Source organism: Rhineura floridana, chromosome 4, assembly GCF_030035675.1.
Source record: "Rhineura floridana isolate rRhiFlo1 chromosome 4, rRhiFlo1.hap2, whole genome shotgun sequence".
NCBI lineage: Eukaryota > Metazoa > Chordata > Lepidosauria > Squamata > Rhineuridae > Rhineura > Rhineura floridana.
The window spans coordinates 112,865,137-112,884,251 of NC_084483.1; the positions used below are offsets into that span (position 1 = coordinate 112,865,137).

At 41.1% G+C, this 19,115-nt stretch overlaps 1 protein-coding gene across 12 annotated transcripts in view; it reads left to right on the forward strand.

Moving 5' to 3' along the window:
- ADGB (androglobin) overlaps positions 1–19,115 on the forward strand; it is a 244,834-nt gene that overhangs the window by 38,736 nt on the left and 186,983 nt on the right. For all 12 annotated transcript variants that reach the window (XR_009762282.1, XR_009762281.1, XR_009762283.1 and 9 more), the window contains exons 9-14: positions 3,328–3,456; positions 6,062–6,156; positions 7,080–7,254; positions 10,264–10,354; positions 11,566–11,698; positions 12,630–12,675. Coding sequence is in view for 8 of the 12 variants with exons in the window: in XM_061624063.1 (XP_061480047.1) it covers positions 3,328–3,456; positions 6,062–6,156; positions 7,080–7,254; positions 10,264–10,354; positions 11,566–11,698; positions 12,630–12,675 (669 nt within the window). In the remaining 4 variants the exon portion in view is untranslated. The remainder of the gene's footprint in view (positions 1–3,327; positions 3,457–6,061; positions 6,157–7,079; positions 7,255–10,263; positions 10,355–11,565; positions 11,699–12,629; positions 12,676–19,115) is intronic.

Below are 19,115 nucleotides of genomic sequence, written 5' to 3' on the forward strand. Positions count from 1 at the left end.
TACAACAATAATAGAGAAAATAACAAATGGCAGATATAACAGCAACACAAAAACCATACCAACACTATAAATATAACAACACATTGTAACAATCCTGTTACATCCTACACATTGTAACAATCCTATTACACAACTAGTCAATATGGCAAAAGTAGAAGAGAAGTAACACAATTTCAACTTCAACTTAGCTACCAGAACCACCCCACCCATGATGTTATTCACAGTCTCATTCTTCTAGTAACAAAAAGTCTTTTTAAACTCCAGCAGTCTCTGCCAACTGCCTGCCGCAGCTCTTCCCTGGCAGCCCGATCTCAAGCAGCAGCTTCGAGTGACCAACAGCACCGGCGTGCCTCCGGGAGAGTCCTGCTCGTGAGTCTGCCGAGCAAGGAAAGCTCCTCAGTCGTGCTGAGGTAGTAGGCAATGAAGATGAACAAGGGGAACAGGCCGAGAGCCACCACCACCTCCCCCCACAGGCTGGGGATGGCATATCTGCAGACTGGTCTCCCTCGCGTCCCCCCTCTCCACAAGGAAAAAGCTCCCCGAAGAGCGGAGTCACAGCTGCAGCAGCCAAGTGTAAGTCGGCCCTCAGGCGCCCCTCCACCAGCTTCCCTCGCAGGGTGAGACCGCCTTGGCGGCCTCAGTGACAAACGAGGCAACTCCTTCGCAGAGGCGGAGAACCACTTAGTCGGGGTAAGGGACCAAACTCCGTTGTCCTCCGGTTTCTTCCGAGCCATTTTCGTGGGTCATCACTGGATTTCTTCCAGGCAGATGTTTTGCTGGATACCTCCACAGCTCTTCACCTCCATTCTGCAGCTGCCTTCTCATCCATCCTTGTAGTTTATTCTTCTTGATCAGATCCCATAGATTCATAGTTTCTGAAATGTCACTGTATTTTGAAATCTTCATACAATGTGGTATCAACAACATGCAATTGCCTAACATCCTTTGCAGTTTTTTCACTGAAAACTGCTTTGGTTGCTATGTTTATTTATTTATTTATTTATTATTTTATTTCATTTATATACCGCCCTAAGCCTGACGGCTCTCTGGGCGGTGTACATAAGAGATAAAAAAACATAGAATATTTAGAAAAAAACATAGAATATCAGGCCTATCATATAGGCTTGCCTTTATGTAAGGCACTGATACATTTGATTTTGTGACCGTATAGCTGCCTTCTGGTCTGCATGATATTAAACTTCTGCCACCTATGCACCACTTGAAGAAGGATATCAGTTCCTGTGGTATTGCCCATCTGTCTTGGTCCTCAGATACAGAACCTGTAAATTTCCACTTCTCTGGCAGTATGGCAGTATTTTAGCAGCATGGTATAGAACCTTTATATTCAAATTTAAGTTGGCAGCTGCTTCTGCATTTGAAACTACTGCATCCTTAATTGATTTCAAATGAATACCCTGTGATTGGATTTTGGAGACAGGATTGCTCAATTCTATGTCCATTTCAAAAAGTTCATCTTCTATGAGTGTTTTCTGGATTTTTTCTCGACATAGTGTCTTCCCCTTTAATATCTTTGGAGTAACATATTTCATATAATGTGTGTCAGCTTCTTCCATTGAAAGAATTTTACCTTCCAAAAGGGCCTTTACTAGACGGTAAATAAACTCCACCTGACTTTCACATTCTGCCAAATTAGGTAGTGTTTGAGCAAGTTTTTGTTCATGACATTGGCTACATTTCTCATGTAACATACTTGATGATGGGATATATCGTATGTATGAGCATCTTTTGGATCAATGCACCTACTCAACTTCAGTTTCCATTGGCTATTCTCACTTAACTGAACTGCCTCATAGATCTTCTTACCTGCATCCATTGTGGAAACATTATGTAACGGCCTTGGAGCTTCAGGTTTATCACAAAAGAAGTAGGCATTCTTTTGTGCTTCTGCACCTTTTGACCTAGTGCAGGGAGCCTTGTTCCTGCTTATTGTGCTTTTATCAGCCAAATGTTCTGCCATTTTTTAATTATATCTAGCCTGTAATCTTTCCAGATTACTTGTGTGCATGCACTACTTGTAACAGGACATATACCACTTTGCTTTGTATTGTATAGTTATTCTGGTGTTGTATTGACACAAAATTTTGCCAACAGTTTGTAATTACCATCTTTACATTTATGTCAAAGTTTTACAGCATCCAGTAGTTTCTGTGCAGATTTTGAGTTTTCAAGCAAAGCCTTCTTTTGTTGTTCTTGACACAACAGACACAATTTAATTTCGATACCAGTCATGCATTTGGATGGTGAAGGCTGATCAATCTGCATAACTCAGTCAGAGTTCAGTTATATTTGTTGACCTGAAATATACACAGAAAAAATTACAACACAATCAATATGACACTTCAGTATATGCTTACAAACCAAGAATTGTGGATATAATAACAAAGGTACAGTGAAAGTATTGGCTTTTGGGTTACACGTATTATTTTGTAGTTCTCTGAATTACCTTTAAACTGAGACCTTAAAAATTAAAATCCACCCACTTGTTATGGAGATATTGATGATTTTCTGAACTTTGATGGCAGCCAACTTGATGACATCCTCAATATTATGCATCACACATCAGTTACAGCATGGAAATTATTATTATTCTGTAGCTCTCGGATTTATCTTTAAATTGAGACCTTATAAATTAAAATCTGCCCACTATTTACAGAGCTGTTCATGATTTTGTGAATTTTGATGGCAGCCATCTTGATGATGTCATCAAAACTATACACCACACACTGTAGAGTTACACTGTAGAGTTACACTACTTACAGGTAGTTTCTAATCAAATAAAGCTAACCGCACATTCTTTTCACTAATGCTGCCACGGGTCATGATTTTTCTACATTTGCTCCTGGACTGTATCGTTTGTGTGTTGTTCTGCCATGAAACTACTTGACAGGCCAATGAACAGGCATAGTTTCAGTTCTTCCCCATGTGCTCTAATTTTATCTGCTCATGAAGGCCCTGCATTGGCATTCTAGTCTTTGTTGGGACTTTGTAATCTGTACAGATGCCCTTATGCAATGTCTGTGCTGGTTAGCGATTCCCCTACTTGCTAATGGGTGATGTGAAAGCCTATAATATAGCTGGTTAGGTTATATACAAGCCACATGCAGTGAGCCATTAGCAAAGATTACCTTGAACCCAGAATCATGATTTATGTACTCTTGAATGTATATCTACCAGAAAAAGGAACGTGAATTTTGGATAATTTAGTCCATGATTTTCAGTACTGCCCATTGCCTGTGACAAGGTCCACTGAGTGATGTGTGACCCATGTATGGTAGTATTCACACATGTGTTGATTTTCTTTGGCAGAAAAGTCAGATCAAAAAGAAGTTGGAAAGAAGAGAAGCAAAGATGGTGAAAAGGATAAATTTAAGTCAGGGCCTCATTCTGGTCGAATGTCTGCTGACTTTCAAAGTTCTCTTCAGATGTTTATTGATGGTAAATTATAATTGTTCTTAGGTATATGTAACAGCTAATCTTAACATTGTATTAGTTACTGATTTTTACTAAAAAAAAATAGATGGCTGATTAAGAATTGCAGGCTTTTGCTCAGCTTTTATGTTCCGCTAAATGAGCATACAAATCATGACAGCAGAGTACAAGAAACGCATTGTCAAAAACAGGCAAAAAGCACTTTACAAATGGTTTTAGTATCAGAGAATGTGTTTATTGATTCAAATTCCCTTCTCGTTTTGGGTAGTCTCAAGACGTTTACCTCTGGTTGCATTGCAATCCAGAATACATTGCTAAGATCCCACCCTGGGCTCCTTCTGGGAGGAAGGGTGGGATATAAATTTAATAAATAAATACTAAGATTTTGGATTTGCTGATGTTAACTATTGGCTCAAGTGCTACTCTCCTAATGAGTGACAATGAGGAAGCCAGCTATCCTCTTCCTGTTCAGAATCCCATAGACTTCTTCTCATCTTTCCCTAAAGACAAGGAAGACTAAGTGCTCATTTACCTTTTGTTTATTTATTTATTTATTATTTAATTTGTATCCCGCTCTTCCTCCAGCAGGAGCCCAGGGCGGCAAACAAAGCACTAAAAACACTTTAAAACAGCATAAAAACAGGTCTTAAAATACATTAAAACAAAACAGCGTTAAAAACATTTTTTTAAAAAAACAACTTTAAAAAAGGGTTAAAACATTATTAAACATATTAAACAATTCTAACACAGACACAGACTGGGATAGGTTAGGACCTAAAAGGATAGCAGAGATGGTGCCTGCCTAATGTTCAAAGGGAGGGAATTCCACAGGGAATCTCTCCCACCCTCAGCTGTTGTATATGCATCCTTAGCAGAACCAGTTTCTTGCCATAAGAATCACTGGGCAAACTTCATTTTTTGCCTTTTGGTGTGGTAGTCTTCCCTGACCTTTCCCCTTCTGCTTGCTGTGGATGATTAGCCATTAGAATAGTAAATGAAAATAATGTAGACTAATGTTTTAATAGTAAATAATTCAGTTTTATTTTATCATAGAAAGTACTTTAATAGAATCTTAAAGAAAATTAAAGCAGAATATAGTAAAACTTCGTTCATTCATTCATTTCATTCATTGGCGATCACTCGTGGCCGAGTAAGATTGTCTTCCAGGGTAAGGTCTTTAACAGTGGTGGGTTTGGGGGACAAAGGACTTCTGTGTTATAATGAAAACTGTTTTATAATGAAAACTGCACTGAAAGGCACTAAGAATATATTTTTAATAATACTGATGAGAGGTTTGGGACAGAAGCAGAAGATGCAACCAAAATGAATAAAAACAGTAACTGGGAGCAAAAGAGGAAACCGGAAACAGATAGGGTGACAGAGGAAAAAAGCTTGTAAAAGGCAAGCTGCCACTGGAGTTGAGGGACTGTATGGGAATGGAAGATGTGGGCAGGATAATGCTGACTGAAGAATAAGTTAACGAATTAAACTCCACAGACAATAACAAAAGAGCTTGAAAACTAACCAAAACTGAGGAGAATACTTTAGTGCTAGACCCCTGGGAAACAGCTGCCAAGAAGGAAAAAGGGTGGGAAATGGGTGGTTGGGGCATAATGTCAGGAGAAAAATCACAACACTGACAGGAAAAAATGGCTCAAAAACACCCAGGAGGCTAACAGAAGGACTCACCATGAAAAGGAACACTGAGGATGAAGAACAAGGTAGAAAAAAACAGAAAAAATAAAGTAGAAAGTGAGGCTGATATAAAAATAAAATAGAATCCTTCCCTGGTTGCATTTCAGCTCAGGCTCACTCTTAAGGGTTAAAGCCAGCAAGTACAATCCTGGTTCCTAGACAGGGACTGAAGTGAGGAAAGTTGTTTGGAAGGATGGTAGCCTACAGCATTTTTCAATCTTATGAGTTAAAAGTTGTATGAACTGCTATACTGTATATTTTATTTGGGGGACATGGCCATAACCACATATATCTGATTCCGTGGTACACTGAGACACGTTATATTGAGGTTCTACTGTATTGTTATACATTACATTAAAAGAAAGTATTTTGTTTAATTCTAGAAGTAAAAGTAAGGAATCGGCTAGTGTGACAGTTACATTTTATTGTTAAATGCAGTATTCCTCTTCATAATGCATTTCTACTTGTGCGTGTGTGTAAATTTCCCCAATTTATGTTGTGGCCAAAGCAGCTTATGGCCAAGTATCTGCATGGAACCCTTCCTTTGGAGGCTGCTAGTTCCTCCCACAGTCGGACTAGCTCTTTTTCTGTTGTGGCTAAGCACAAGAGGTCACATAGGAGCAGATAGGCCCTTTAAAAAAAGTGAATGAAATGAATGCAGTTTAACTGTAAAGCCCTAACTGTTCCTAACAGGTACTCTGAAACCAGTATTCTGAAGTAGCTTCTTTGATCTGTTTCAGAAAAGCTACTTAACTGGAACTACATTGGAGAAGGTTATTTTCATAACTATTTCTTGTGTTATAGCAACATAGCATCTAACAAGGAATAAAATCTGTTAATATTATGTTATTATCTATGGCATTATTTCAACTTTTTTGGTTACTGTTTAATAGGTTTCATGGATTCTTTTTAATAGGTTCTGCAGCACCACTGCAGCCACAGATGGTAGCGTATGCTTCCTATATGCCTCTGTATGTTTCTGAAAAAAAGTTCTTTGTATTAGGGAAGATGGTAAGAATTTTTATACTTTGTTTTCTAGATATTAGCTAATAATAGGACACAGACAGCAAATAGAACATAATTTTGAAAATAACTTATTTGTAGGCCACTTTTCTGCCGATGTCTAGCTTAGTTTCAAAAACAACCTTAAAAGTGCTTTAACTTGTAAAAATGAAATATATATTCCATAAACATTCCTTTTTCAAGCATTATACAGCAATGTATGGATATTTGGAACCCCATCATATATAGTATTATCTTTGCCAAGGAGACCTGCTCAGTGTTACTGGAATCTCTCCATGTGGGATTTTGTCAAGTATAGGATGCTCATCATAATGAAGGATAATCCAGTGATAGACTGTATTGTAATTAATTTGCTGACAATATTTGAGAGAAATTGTCCCTTCAAAGTGCACTATTTTGTTTACATTCCAAACCTGAGCCTTATCATTTTTGCAAGACAGTTCAGTCCCTATATGCCTCTATAACTTCTATCTACTTTCTTGGTACTCTGTCTTGCCAATGATAGAAGAATTGTAGCACTCCAATAGAACTTACGGCTGTAGTGGACCCCACACAGAGGCTGATTCTGAGTATTTGCATAGTAAAACTCATGAGGTATGTCCTTGCTCCAGCTATTAATACTCAAATACCTGTTCTTTTTGGCTTCTGTTGCTGAGGAAAGCATAGGGTCGAGCTCTCAATGTCCTAAGACAGGGGTAGCTAACATGATACCCTTCAGATGTTTTAGACTGCAACTCCCAATTGTCCCTGACCATTGATCCTGTTGCCTAGGGTTGATGTGAGTTGTAGCTCTAGCCAACAGGATCAGCAATTGTCAGAAATCATATAATTGTGCAAAATTAGTTTCCTCTTGAAATTTTTGTATGTAACAGAGCCTCCTTTGTGCATTTTATTCTTCTGTATTTTTGCAGGCTGACTCCTCTGAGCAGATACGGCAATATGGTCTTTCCCACATATACAGTCACCCTGCACTGTTAACCAGAACAAGGTCAGGTCCCCTGGTAGCGCCTCCAAAACCACCAGCTGTACCTCGTTGGAAACTAATCCGCCAGAAAAAGGAAACTATTGTGACAGATGAACCCCAAGGTTTGTTTTTCTAGACTTTGCACTATATTTTAAACTAAAACTAAGCCAAAATTTAATATTTGTATTTGTCTCCATTGGTTTCACCCAGACTTCCATTTTGAGAATTAAAATGATCATATGAAAATAAAAGATGCTTTTTACTAAACCAGTGACCTAACCATTACTGCGCTGTGCTTGAAGTGAATTCTGGAATGAGTACTTTTGTGTGCTTTTTGTTGAGTTTTCCTAGTCTTTACTGAGTTTTAGACACAGGAGATGACACAGGAGATATTGCATCTAAAAGCAACCAGACCTACAGTAATTTAAATTTATTCTTTTAAAGAAATGATATGGGACATATTTCTGGTATGGCACAGAGAGTTGCAGTATGGAAAATGCTTTCACCCAACAAATACATTGTTGGGAGGAATGTTGACATTTTCTTTGTACCAGACAGTGAGGAGAAATGGGAATGGGGGAAAAGAATATCACCATCACTTGCTCTCTTCCTCTGGCTGCTAATAATCCTTATTTGTCTCTGAAGCTTTACAGCTGTGGCAGAACCAACCAGAGGACTCTGGGCAGCTGAACATCATTCACACATAGAAATAAAAAATAAGGCTGCTGTTGTTGGGTCATCACGAAAGGGGATAACTCCTTTAGGGTCACCCCTTCAGGGCTGTCATGAGGACAAGGATGACACCTCCTTTTTGAGTTGTTCTTGGGGCATTATTTAATATATTTATTTATTTATTAAATGTATTAGTTGCTTTTCTTCACAAGGTGAACCCAAACTTAGGTCAATAAAAGATTAAAACCAGTATAAAAAATTAAAACAAAATAAAGAGTAACCCCCCCACCCATAATACATAAATTTAAAGGCAGTGACACAGCCCACCCCTAAAAGAGGCTACAGCATCAAAGTCCTCCAAAAGTCCTCCAAAATTAGGAGCCAAATGCCTGGGTGCCGAATGCATTAATGTTCTTTAGGGGATTGTTTTTATTTTTGTCTGACTGACTGGGATCCTCCTCATGAAATGGTGAGCATCAGGTGTGTTGATAGTGGTGCACACTCCCTCACAGGGTGAGAGTCTGTTGATGGGGGCTTAATTTTCCCAGGTGAAATGTGGGAAAAGAGATTTTGTATTGCCCCATGTAGTAGATGGTGATAAGTAGGATCAAGTTTGGCATGAAGCATGACTGGGCTCTTGGGCACAAGACTGCCCTGGGCCTGCTTTGTCATGCTCCCCAACACCCTCTCCTGATGCAGGTGGCACAGGCTTAAATAGACCAGCTCGTTCCACCTACCTCCCATGTCGGTGCATCAACATGCTACTGCACTGTGTGCACATGACTGCCATCATCCAAGATGGCAGCATGGGCATCAAGCCCTTAGGGACACCCCTGCCGCCATCTTGGGTGATGACAGGCATGTGTGCCCAGCGCACTAGTGTGCTGACCCAACAACATGGGAGGTAGGTGAGGAGGCCTGTGCTGCATGTGGGGGTGTTTCCTAGGAGGGTGGAGCTTCACTCTGCAATCCAAGGCAGTGTTGGCCCTGCGACATGATACTGATGTGAATCGCAGTATGGGAGCTACACCCTCCCAGCCTAAGGAGGAGCCCCTCAGGTGTCCTTGCCCAGTGCACAACCTGGCTGCCTGGGTATGATGGCAATAAGTTTGTATTCTTTTTTTCTTTTGCTGGATTGTTTTTACTCAGCGGACCTATTTTTATGTACAGTACATGATTAATGGTTAGTTCAATGTTTGTTTTATTAAAGTGGTGTGGTGGGTGTAAGGAGAGTGTGCTTGCTGAGTGATTGGATATGGAAGGCTTGTGTATTTAGACTAATTTTGTGTAGTGTGAATGTGTATGTAAATTATTTTGGTGATTGTATTACATGTATGTGTGTAAACACTCTTAACTTTTTAAAGTTATACATTCTCAGGTAACCTTCAGATTAGAGTATTGTCATGTGATATACAGGGGCTGCATTTGAAAAGGGTTTTGAAATTGCTATCAGTCAACAAAACAACTGCGAGACTGCTAACTGGGATGAGTTGTTAGTGATAATATCACACTGGTCAAGTGCATTGGCTTTCAGTCTGTTTCTAGCTTCAGTTCAAAGTCCCTTGTTCACTTATTCTTGTCCATAAACTAAGACATGTGTGGGGGACCTGTACAGATATTGCTGAACTACAACTCCCATCACCCCTAGCAAGCATGGCCAGTGGCTAGGGATGATGGGACTTGTCATTCAGCAACACCTGGAAGGCCACTTGGTTGCCTCTCCATTCATCCACCATCTGGCTAATGGCTACTAGTGAAAGGTGCCTTCTTGGTGATAGATACCCATTTGTGGAATGCTCATCACTTTACACCTCTACTCTCATGTCCTCTTGGCACCAAGCATTCTAATGCTTTTCAAGACCATTTTAGTTAATTTGATATGTTTTACCTTGGCTCAGTTTTTTGTGTTTATGCAGCTGCTAGAGATTTTACAGCCTTTAGTATATGTTTGTATGTCTAATTTGTTTTGCTTATTTTAAGTGTTTTTATATTGCCTTGCAATCATATTTGTAGGGCAATTTATAAAAAGAACAACGTTGAAAATGTAAATATATTTTTAAAAGCCACAAAACCATCATAGCAGCAGAAAAATAGACAACAGGATTAAATTGTATCTTAAAAGCTTGGGGAAAGTCTTTGTACCAGGTGACCTTCTCTGGTGTGATTTGGAATTTTGTGAGCCACCCTAGAAGTTTTATTGACATTAAGAATGGTTTTTCTTGTTCAGTCTACACTGTTGAAATGTGAACACAAACCTGTTGACCATGAAAAATATATTTCAGTTTGTTTGTGTGCACATTTCAACTTCCTGAATCAGAGGCACCCTGTGTGTGTACAACCTCCAGAGAATACATTATTCCATGGATTCAGAGCATTACTTTTATATGAGAATTTTATTTTGAGGGGAAAAATATTTCTTGAATTACAAAGATCTCCTCTTTTTTCCCCTCAACTTTCAGAACCTGTAATCAAAAAGCCAGAACAATTCATTGAACTTGCCAGTCCTTTTCTGAATTTCAGACTTTCTCCAATACCTATACCAAGAGATACGTAAGTATATGAATCATTAGGCTTCAGTGAATTTAGCTCTGTGTTTGATAATGGCATTTTGTACAGTAAAGGTGAATCCAACAAGAATACAACATTGAAAAGTATGAAAGAGGTGTGTGTGTGTTTAAAAAAGAGATAGAGGGAGTCTGCCATTAATTGTATTCCAATAATACAGTAGGGCCCCACTCATACGGCGGGTTTGCTTTCCAGACCCCTGCTGAAAAGCAAAAATCGCCGAAAAGTGGAACTCTGTCAATGAAATGGTGCCCGACACTCAGCTGCTGAGCGCATCATGCCGAAAAATGCTGTAAAAGCGGAACAAGCACTTTATGTGTGGGGCCTTCAACTCTAATTGAAAACTGCCTTATTAGCGGGCCGCCAAAAAGCAGGGCCCTACTGTACTGCAATTAAAAAAAAGAACTTTGAAAATCGTGGTTAGCAATATATAGTTTCCTAAATGTCCAAAAGACAATGTGCTAGAGCCAGACTTGTATTCAGGGATGTTCTACTCATGTTAGAAGAAGGGGATGAGAATAGGCACTTTTCTAAGATTCCTCTCTGTACCCCCTGAAAATCTGATCAAAGGATTAAGGATCCCCAGAACAGCATGAGAGGGGGCATAGAGGACTGCTGGGGGAATTACAGGTAGCATGTGCTCAACACAAATTCTGGGGACTCAGACTCACATATTTCTAGTTCCAGTTCAGGGAGCCAGGTCCAGCAAGACAGAGTCAGACAAAGCAAAGGATAGGCCCCATAAGCAAGGTCAAGTCCCATAAGGCAAACAGGGAAGGTCGGTCGATAGGTAGCACCCTAGATAGCTCCAAGTATTATCTAGACTGAGCCTTAAGTAGGATTGCTGACTGAGCAGCTAGCCCCACCTCTGATGAGTGGAGCCTCTTCTCTTGAAAAAGCCTGCCTTCTATAAAAACAGTTAACAGGTTTAGATACTTCCTGAGTAAGACAGATACCAAAACATGGAATTGACTAGCATCCCATTAAAGTGCAAGGGAGTATTTTTTATATGTAATGAAACACCATTTCTGAAATTAGTTTTTGGACTTACAGGATTTTTCAATATTTTTTGAAGGACTTCTTTTATATGTATTTTTACACTGCTATTGGAGTGGAATTATTCTGCTGGACAATTTAAAATACACATTGTATTTAATTTTTAGAGATGAATGTGAATTTGTTTGTGTTCTATTTAGCCATTTTCCACCATCTACCTTCAAAAAGGGATCTCTTCCGGCATCCAGCCTTTCTTTTGTCACTGAAGCTGATGAAAGCATAATTGACTCTTATGGAGATTCAAATCCCATGAGTACAGAAGAAAATTCTCAGGTTAAGATTTTATTCTGTGTGTGTTTTATTCTGTGTATGTTGGTTCCCCATCCCCAGTAAAGGTTATGTACACTTCCTAATTCCTGTAGGATCAGTTTTTTAAAAATGTAGCATTCCTGCACAACTTGTGACTTGTCAAGCACAGCTCAGTCCACTAGTTATGTATAGTACGACCTGTTGAGACTTGACAGTGGCACTGTTTTTTGCAGTCCCAGGTAGGCAGCAAAAGCAAGACACCAAGTGCAAGATGCTGCTGTGCTGCATTTAATGTGATTAGTCCCAAGCTGTGCAGGCCTGTGCCCCAGTCACCAATGTCTCCCAACCCTCAGGAGAGACTTTTTCAGGGGCTGGGGGCAGCTGGGAGGTGGAGTCAGGAAATTCAGCTTACATCAACCTTCTGTCTTTTTAAAAAAACCTTTATTAAGCATGCTATAGCATGAAGGATCCAATTTGTAAAATATAGAAATATCGCCTTAAATTGCTCTTTCAGTGTGATGCCCAATAACAGATTGTTCTGGGAGCAGAACACTCATCCTAGAGTGGGGCTGGTGGATAGGATCGTAATCTGCCACTTGAGGCAATTTCGTAGTACTGGGATGAGATGTCAAGCATACTTCTGATTTAAGCATTGACCCTAATGGGCAAAACAGAGTTGTTTTAGGCAACAAGCTGGTGAGGGTGACAATTTATTGCCTTACCATAGGATGCCAACATTCATATAAAAAGCCAGCTGTGTGTATAGACTAACTCTGTGATGAAGCTTACATTAGCAAATATGTGTGCCCCCAACATACAATCTCATAGAAATGAGTGTGTAGTAAGGTTTGCCAGACTTGCTACAGATGGCTAGCTTTCTATGACACTTTTAATTTATTTTGCTTCTTACTATTTGGTCAACATTGTTCTAAACAAACTTCTTCTTGCTCTATAGGAATCTGCTTTAGTTCCACAACATACAATAGAAGGATCCACTAAAGGTAAATAATATAATTGTGATTTATGATTGCTCTTTAATAGAAAAAATATAAAATACGTATTTATTCATTCAGATTTGATTTATTTATATATATTTTACCTCATATTTAGTTTTAAGGTGGCTTACAATGCAAAATTAAAAACGGAATGGGAAGAATGATAGCAAGAAAAACCAGCAGGGAGAAGCGGTTGGTAAAAAGGGATTCTGATATTACATAGAAATTAGACAAACCTTCCCTAACCTGGGATGATAGGATTATAGTTCAAAACATCTGGAAGGTATCATATTGGGAAAAACCGCTCTAAACATACAAACCAATCCTGGTTTGCATATAAACCAATCCTGTGTTGCACTCCCAGTTTTAATCTTGTGGATTCTATAGCGTGCATAACCATTTTATCTGCATTAATACCTAGTAATACTTAATACCTTTCTCCCTGAATAATATTCCATCATATGGATAGTCCATCAAGTCAAATCAAAATCAAAATAGGAAAGGGAGGCACAGGTAAGGTGTTTTTGACCATAAAAATTATTAATACAAATATACTGGATTGCCATTTCTAATGCATATCTCAAGAAAAGCTGACCATGTTTATCTTTGTGTTCGTGTTGATAAATTGCCAGCTAATATAAGGTCGGGGAATGCAAATTGTTAATCCATTTTTTAGTGGAAGGCGATGGCTTCTAATGTTGAAGCATTTTGTGTGTTGCTGACCCTAATGCTTACATGATCCATAGATCATGGCCCAGTGGAAATAAAATTCAGGAAAACGTGTACATTTTTTAAATGTAATGAGGTTTTCAGGACTAAATAATGACCAAGCTAGAAAATAACATCTAGTGGAGACATTAAAGGACATCCTCTCGCCACGACTAAAGATCCAGGATATAGGCTCAGTAGAGTACCTATACTATAATGGCATTAGAGCAAGAGAGGTGGCTACATTTTATTCACCTCAAGTAGTGACCCAAATATTGTCCCAAAAGGAAAAACTGGCTAGCAGGACTACAGATGAACATCAAGAAGACTAAAGATGAGAGCTAACAAACTGAAGCTCAATCCTGACAAGACTGAGACGCTGTTGGTGGGTGCCTTCTCGACCCAGGTGGTGGATGTTCAACCTGTTCTGGATGGGGTTACACTCCCCCTGAAGGAACAGGTTCGTAGCTTGGGGGTCCTTTTCGATCCATTCCTGTCTCTTGAGGCTCAAGTGGCCTCGGTGGCACGGAATGCGTTCTACCATCTTCGGCTGGTAGCCCAGCTACGCCCCTATCTGGATAATGTTGACCTCGCCTCAGTCGTTCATGCTCTGGTAACCTCGAGATTGGACTGCTGCAATGCACTCTACGTGGGGCTGCCTTTGAGGACGGTTTGGAGACTACAGCTAGTGCAAAACGCAGCAGCTAGACTGCTGACGAGGACCAGACGGTCAGCACATATAACACCTGTCTTGGCGCATTTGCACTGGCTACCTATTTGTTTCCGGGCAAGATTCAAAGTGCTAGTTTTGACTTATAAAGCCTTACACGGTGCGGGACCACAATACCTTGCGGAACGCCTCTCTCGCTATGAACCTACCCGCTCACTACGTTCAACATCTAAGGCCCTCCTCCAAGTCCCGTCCCATGCGGAAGCTCGGAGGGCTGTTACTAGATCTAGGGCCTTTTCAGGTAGTGGCCCCCGAATTATGGAATAGTCTCCCCGATGAGGTGCGCCTGGCGCCTACTCTTCTATCTTTTCGGCGCCAGGTCAAAACCTTTTTATTCTCCCAGGCATTTTAATTGTGTTATGTTAGTTACTTTATTTCATGTTGTTAAATACTTAAGTTGTCTGTTTTAGGGATTTTATCTGATTTTTACTGTATTGTATTTTATTCCTTGCTGTGAACTGCCCAGAGAGCCATTGGCTAAGGGCGGTATAGAAATGGAAATAAATAAATAAATTGGACATTGTTCCTGGGAGGTTCTTTGAAAATAAGGCAGCGCCAGAGTCTTTACTTCCTAATCCCCGGCCCTGCCCAAACTTCCATCAAGATAATAAATATGGATGGCTCATTGATCTGGAGGCCCCAAAGGAAAGTCCTAAGAAAGAAAAGTCAGCACCCCAAAAAGAGAACATAATATCTACATCGCAAACTACTCCCCAATCGGTTGGTGGATCCAGTATTCCATACATGCAGGAAGAGCAGGTGCTCTTACAATCGTTTGGAGCTCTTGCCCTAGAAGATCATATTGAAATATTATGCAGACTTGAGCAACTATCAGCGCAGCTGATAAAGATCCACAGCCACTGCCCGGACTTCCAGGGTGGCGAGACAGATACTGCGGAGGAGTGGATGCGAAACACGAGCCCACCCGACAATATGAGCAACAAGGGAGAGCGCCATTAACTATTTCATCTACCCTGCGGTCTACCACGAACTCCCCGACAGTGCCGCACCAGGACGCCCCAGTTGGCTTTACATGCAATATAGAAGCTTCCTCTGCTTCCCTACCGGTACAGGCAAAGGTAAAGATCTCCAGGTCATGGAACTCATTCCCTGAAGAGGTGGAGGAGCAGTTAAATCCCCCCACCCGCGCATATAATCCATCGAGAGTTGATAGCCGCACTTTGGCCCCTTCCTCAAAGCATCCCCCTCCAAATGGTTGCATATGTTACACTGAGGAACTGGATGAAATTACTGCTGATTGACAACTACCGCTTTTGTCCTGGAACATCATGGGCTGGTCCAATAAGTCCTTGGATACAGACTTTGATTCTTTTCTCCGCAAATTCAAGATTGTCTGTTTATAAGAGACGTGGCAAACCCAAGCAAACACTCAGCATATTAATGGGTTTAGATCCTTCTCCTCTCCAGCTATCAAGATAAACACCAAAGGTTGTGGCAGTGGGGGCCTTACTATTTTCACCTCCGTAGACCTCCCAGTTGAGATCCACCCCATTGACTTAACCAATGCCCAACACTTTCAGGCGCTGAGATTAGAGGGGCCCTATACAGGGACACTCACAATCGTCAATGTTTATTTACCTCCTAACCTTGCCAAATTGGTGTGCCCTGGCAGTGTATAGGACCTTCTCACTGACATCTTGTCGCAGTTAGAATGCCGATCACCTCATGCCAGGTTTATTTTGTGTGGCGATTTCAACGCCAGACTGGGGAGTGTCGGGTTGGACATCGGGGCCTCTACAAACCATGGCCCCAGCCCTCTTGGTGATTGGAGTGATAGAGTGACTGCTGATCTAACAACAAACAAGCAAGGTGTTAGACTACTAGAACTTCTCCAATTGTTTCACTTAGAATGTCTGCATGGTTCCCCTTTAGATGCATCCAAAGGGGCGTTCACATATCTAACCTCTAGGGGTGCCAGTGTTATTGATTACATCTTTGTATCTAATGTGTTATACCCAGAAATTACCAACTTCAATCTGATAAATAGAGTTGACAGCGACCACTTTCCCCTGCTAATGGTGTTAAAGTTTCAACATTCCATTCCCAAAGTAGCCCACTCCAGTTTAGAGGGAATTTTGGTAACAGAACAGAGAATTCGTTGGTCTGCCTCCAGTCTGTTGTCTCCCATTTCCTTACTATTGAATTGCCCCACTTTATGAGTCGTGTGGCGGCAGCCTCAGAGTCAGACGCATTGAAAGAGTACCAATTAATAGCATCCCTCTTTAAACCTATGGTGACTCAAAGTGGACAATTCGTGGCCTCGTGGTGCTCGAGAAACACCTGGTTTGATCGGGAATGCAAAAGCGCCAAAAAGCAGTTGTCAGACTATGCACAGCGTGCAATTAGAGACCCTGAAAACTTCGAGTGCACCCACTTGGTGGCCTTATGCTCCTCTTATAAGCTTTTGTTAAAAGGGAAAAAGGCCAATATGTCAGACACCAATGGCAGCAATTGGCGCACGCGGCCACAGAGAAAAACGAGCGCTTATTTTGGGAAACAGTGGCTAAGGGGCTGCGCACGATAAGACCCCTCAGCAACAACCAGATTGACGCAGATCTTTGGCTTACTCATTTTAGTAAACTTTATGCATCCTCAAATGCACCTACCAAGGCCCTCCCTTGCTCTCTGGAGCCCTCCCTACCTGAGTGGGCCCCAGTTACAGCCAATCAGATTAAAATACTCATATCCACTCTGAAGGCTGGCAAAGCCCCCGGAGAGGACATGCTGCCACCAGAACTCTTTAAAAGCTTTCCTGACTGGTGGGCCTCCATCGTAGCCAGGCTGTTCACGCAACTGAACAAAACTGGCATCTTTCCAGAGGGCTAGAAACAAAGCATTGTGGTCCCTATATATAAGAAAGGGGACAGACAGGACCCAAACAATTACCGCCCTATTAGCCTTCTGGATATTGCTGCCAAATCATATTCTAAATATCTCCTAATGAAATTGGAAGACTGGGAAACTGCCAACAATGTCATCTTCCAAGAGCAAGCGGGTTTCCGTAAAGGGCAAAGTACGGTAGATCATTGCTTAACCCTTTACTTCATTGCAAGGCAATGTATATCAGGCCCTACGAAACACCTATATGCTGCATTTATAGACCTGGCCGCGGCATTCGATTCTATTGATAGGCCCAAGCTATGGGCCAAGCTAGCAAATACTAACATCAATAGACGTCTCCTATTTCTCATTAGGCAGCTATACACTGATAACAGCGTAAGAGTGAGGGTGGGCTATACGGGCTCACTGACAGATCCTATTGTCTCTAACAAGGGAGTAAAGCAAGGATGCCTGCTAGCTCCCTTCCTTTTCAACTTTTACCTAAATGACATAGTCACCACATTGGAGGGCTCAGAATCCCCCCCCCAACAGTCGGGAATAGGAAAGTCTTGCTACTTCTGTATGCAGATGATATGCTCTTGCTTTCCATCACGCGCAATGGACTAAAGAGATTGCTTGCAAGATGCAGTGCCTTCTGCCAAAAAGAAAGCTTGCAGATAAATTACTCTAAAAGAAAAGTTGTGGTTTTTGGCAGAAGGCACCGTAACTTTCTTTGGACAATGGATGGCCATCAAATCGAACAATGCCACTCCTTTAAATACTTGGGCCTATTTTTTCAGGACACCCTCTCATGGAAAAAACAGATTGACTACACTAAAGCGGTTGCCATGAGAACTTGTGGTGCCGTTTTGAGCTTTCACAGGTCAACAGGAGGCAATCTTATGCCCCCGGCCCTGAAAATTTATAACAACAAAGTTGTATTGCAGATCCTCTATGGTGCGCCGGTTAGGGGATGGGAGGGCCCTTTTCTCCATAATCTAGAGGTTGTCCAGAATAGTTTTCTCAAAAAACTATTGCGTCTGCCGACAAATATCCCAGCGGCATTACTTCGTGCTGAGCTAGGTATCCTTCCCGTCAGCGCTCATATCCATTGTGCATTGTTAAACTTTTGGGAGCAAACTAAAAACTCCCAATCCAAGATCATTTTAAAATCATGCGAAGAGCTTGCCCGCAGAGATAGGCTCTGGGGAGACAAGATCTCTGCCATATATCGTTTATATCACATCTTACCACCTGCTTCAGCTCCTTATGATAGATCAACCCTCAAAGATTCAATTTTCCTCCACTGTCAATGGTTAGACAGACTGACGATCAACTCCAAACCTTTTAGATGGTTTGGAGCTATAAAACAGGACCATCAAAGGGCAAACTATCTGGCCCACCCCATGGCACCCAAGCTTAGGCATGCACTCCCTGCACTCCGGTTCCAGTCAATGCCCAATGTGGTTTTGGCGGGCCGGTACAACCAGACCCCGTGGAGTCAGTGTTTATGTATTTGCAGGACAGAGGCAGTGGAGGATCTCACCCACTATCTACTAGGCTGTCCTCTATACGCTCATCCACGCACCAAATTTCTGAGCAAACTGATGGGTTCGGGGAGGTCTTGAAGGTCTCGGCAGGAGCTGGTCGTTTCTCTTTTGGAGGATAAAGATCTGGCAATTTCATATAGGGTAGCGCTCTTTGCCTGCGCGGCGCAAAAGATAAGGGCGGCACACGTAGCTCAACTCCCGAGTGCAGTATAGCGGGTTTTAAATTTTAAATTATTTATCTGTTTATTTTATTAAATCTTTTGCCATATGTTTGAATTTGTGTATACATGACCAATTATTGTATGTGTTGCAATGGCCTATGGCTAGGCAATAAAGATTGATTGATTGATTGAAATAATGACCAAGACATCACAAAGTATTAGTACTATTACAAATGTTTTATATTTACAAAGCTAGAGTATATACAGTAGTTGGGATTTCTTATCCATAAGTTGTGTCTAATTTGTGTCAAGTGTTCTTGAGTGTATATAATATGTGCCTTGCTAGTTCAGACTAAGTCGTACCTAGTCCAACTTCATTTACAAGAATCTCAGCAATGAGAACTAGGTGGTCCACTGCAAACTACCTAGCCATCCATTGGTTGACCATGCTCTAAA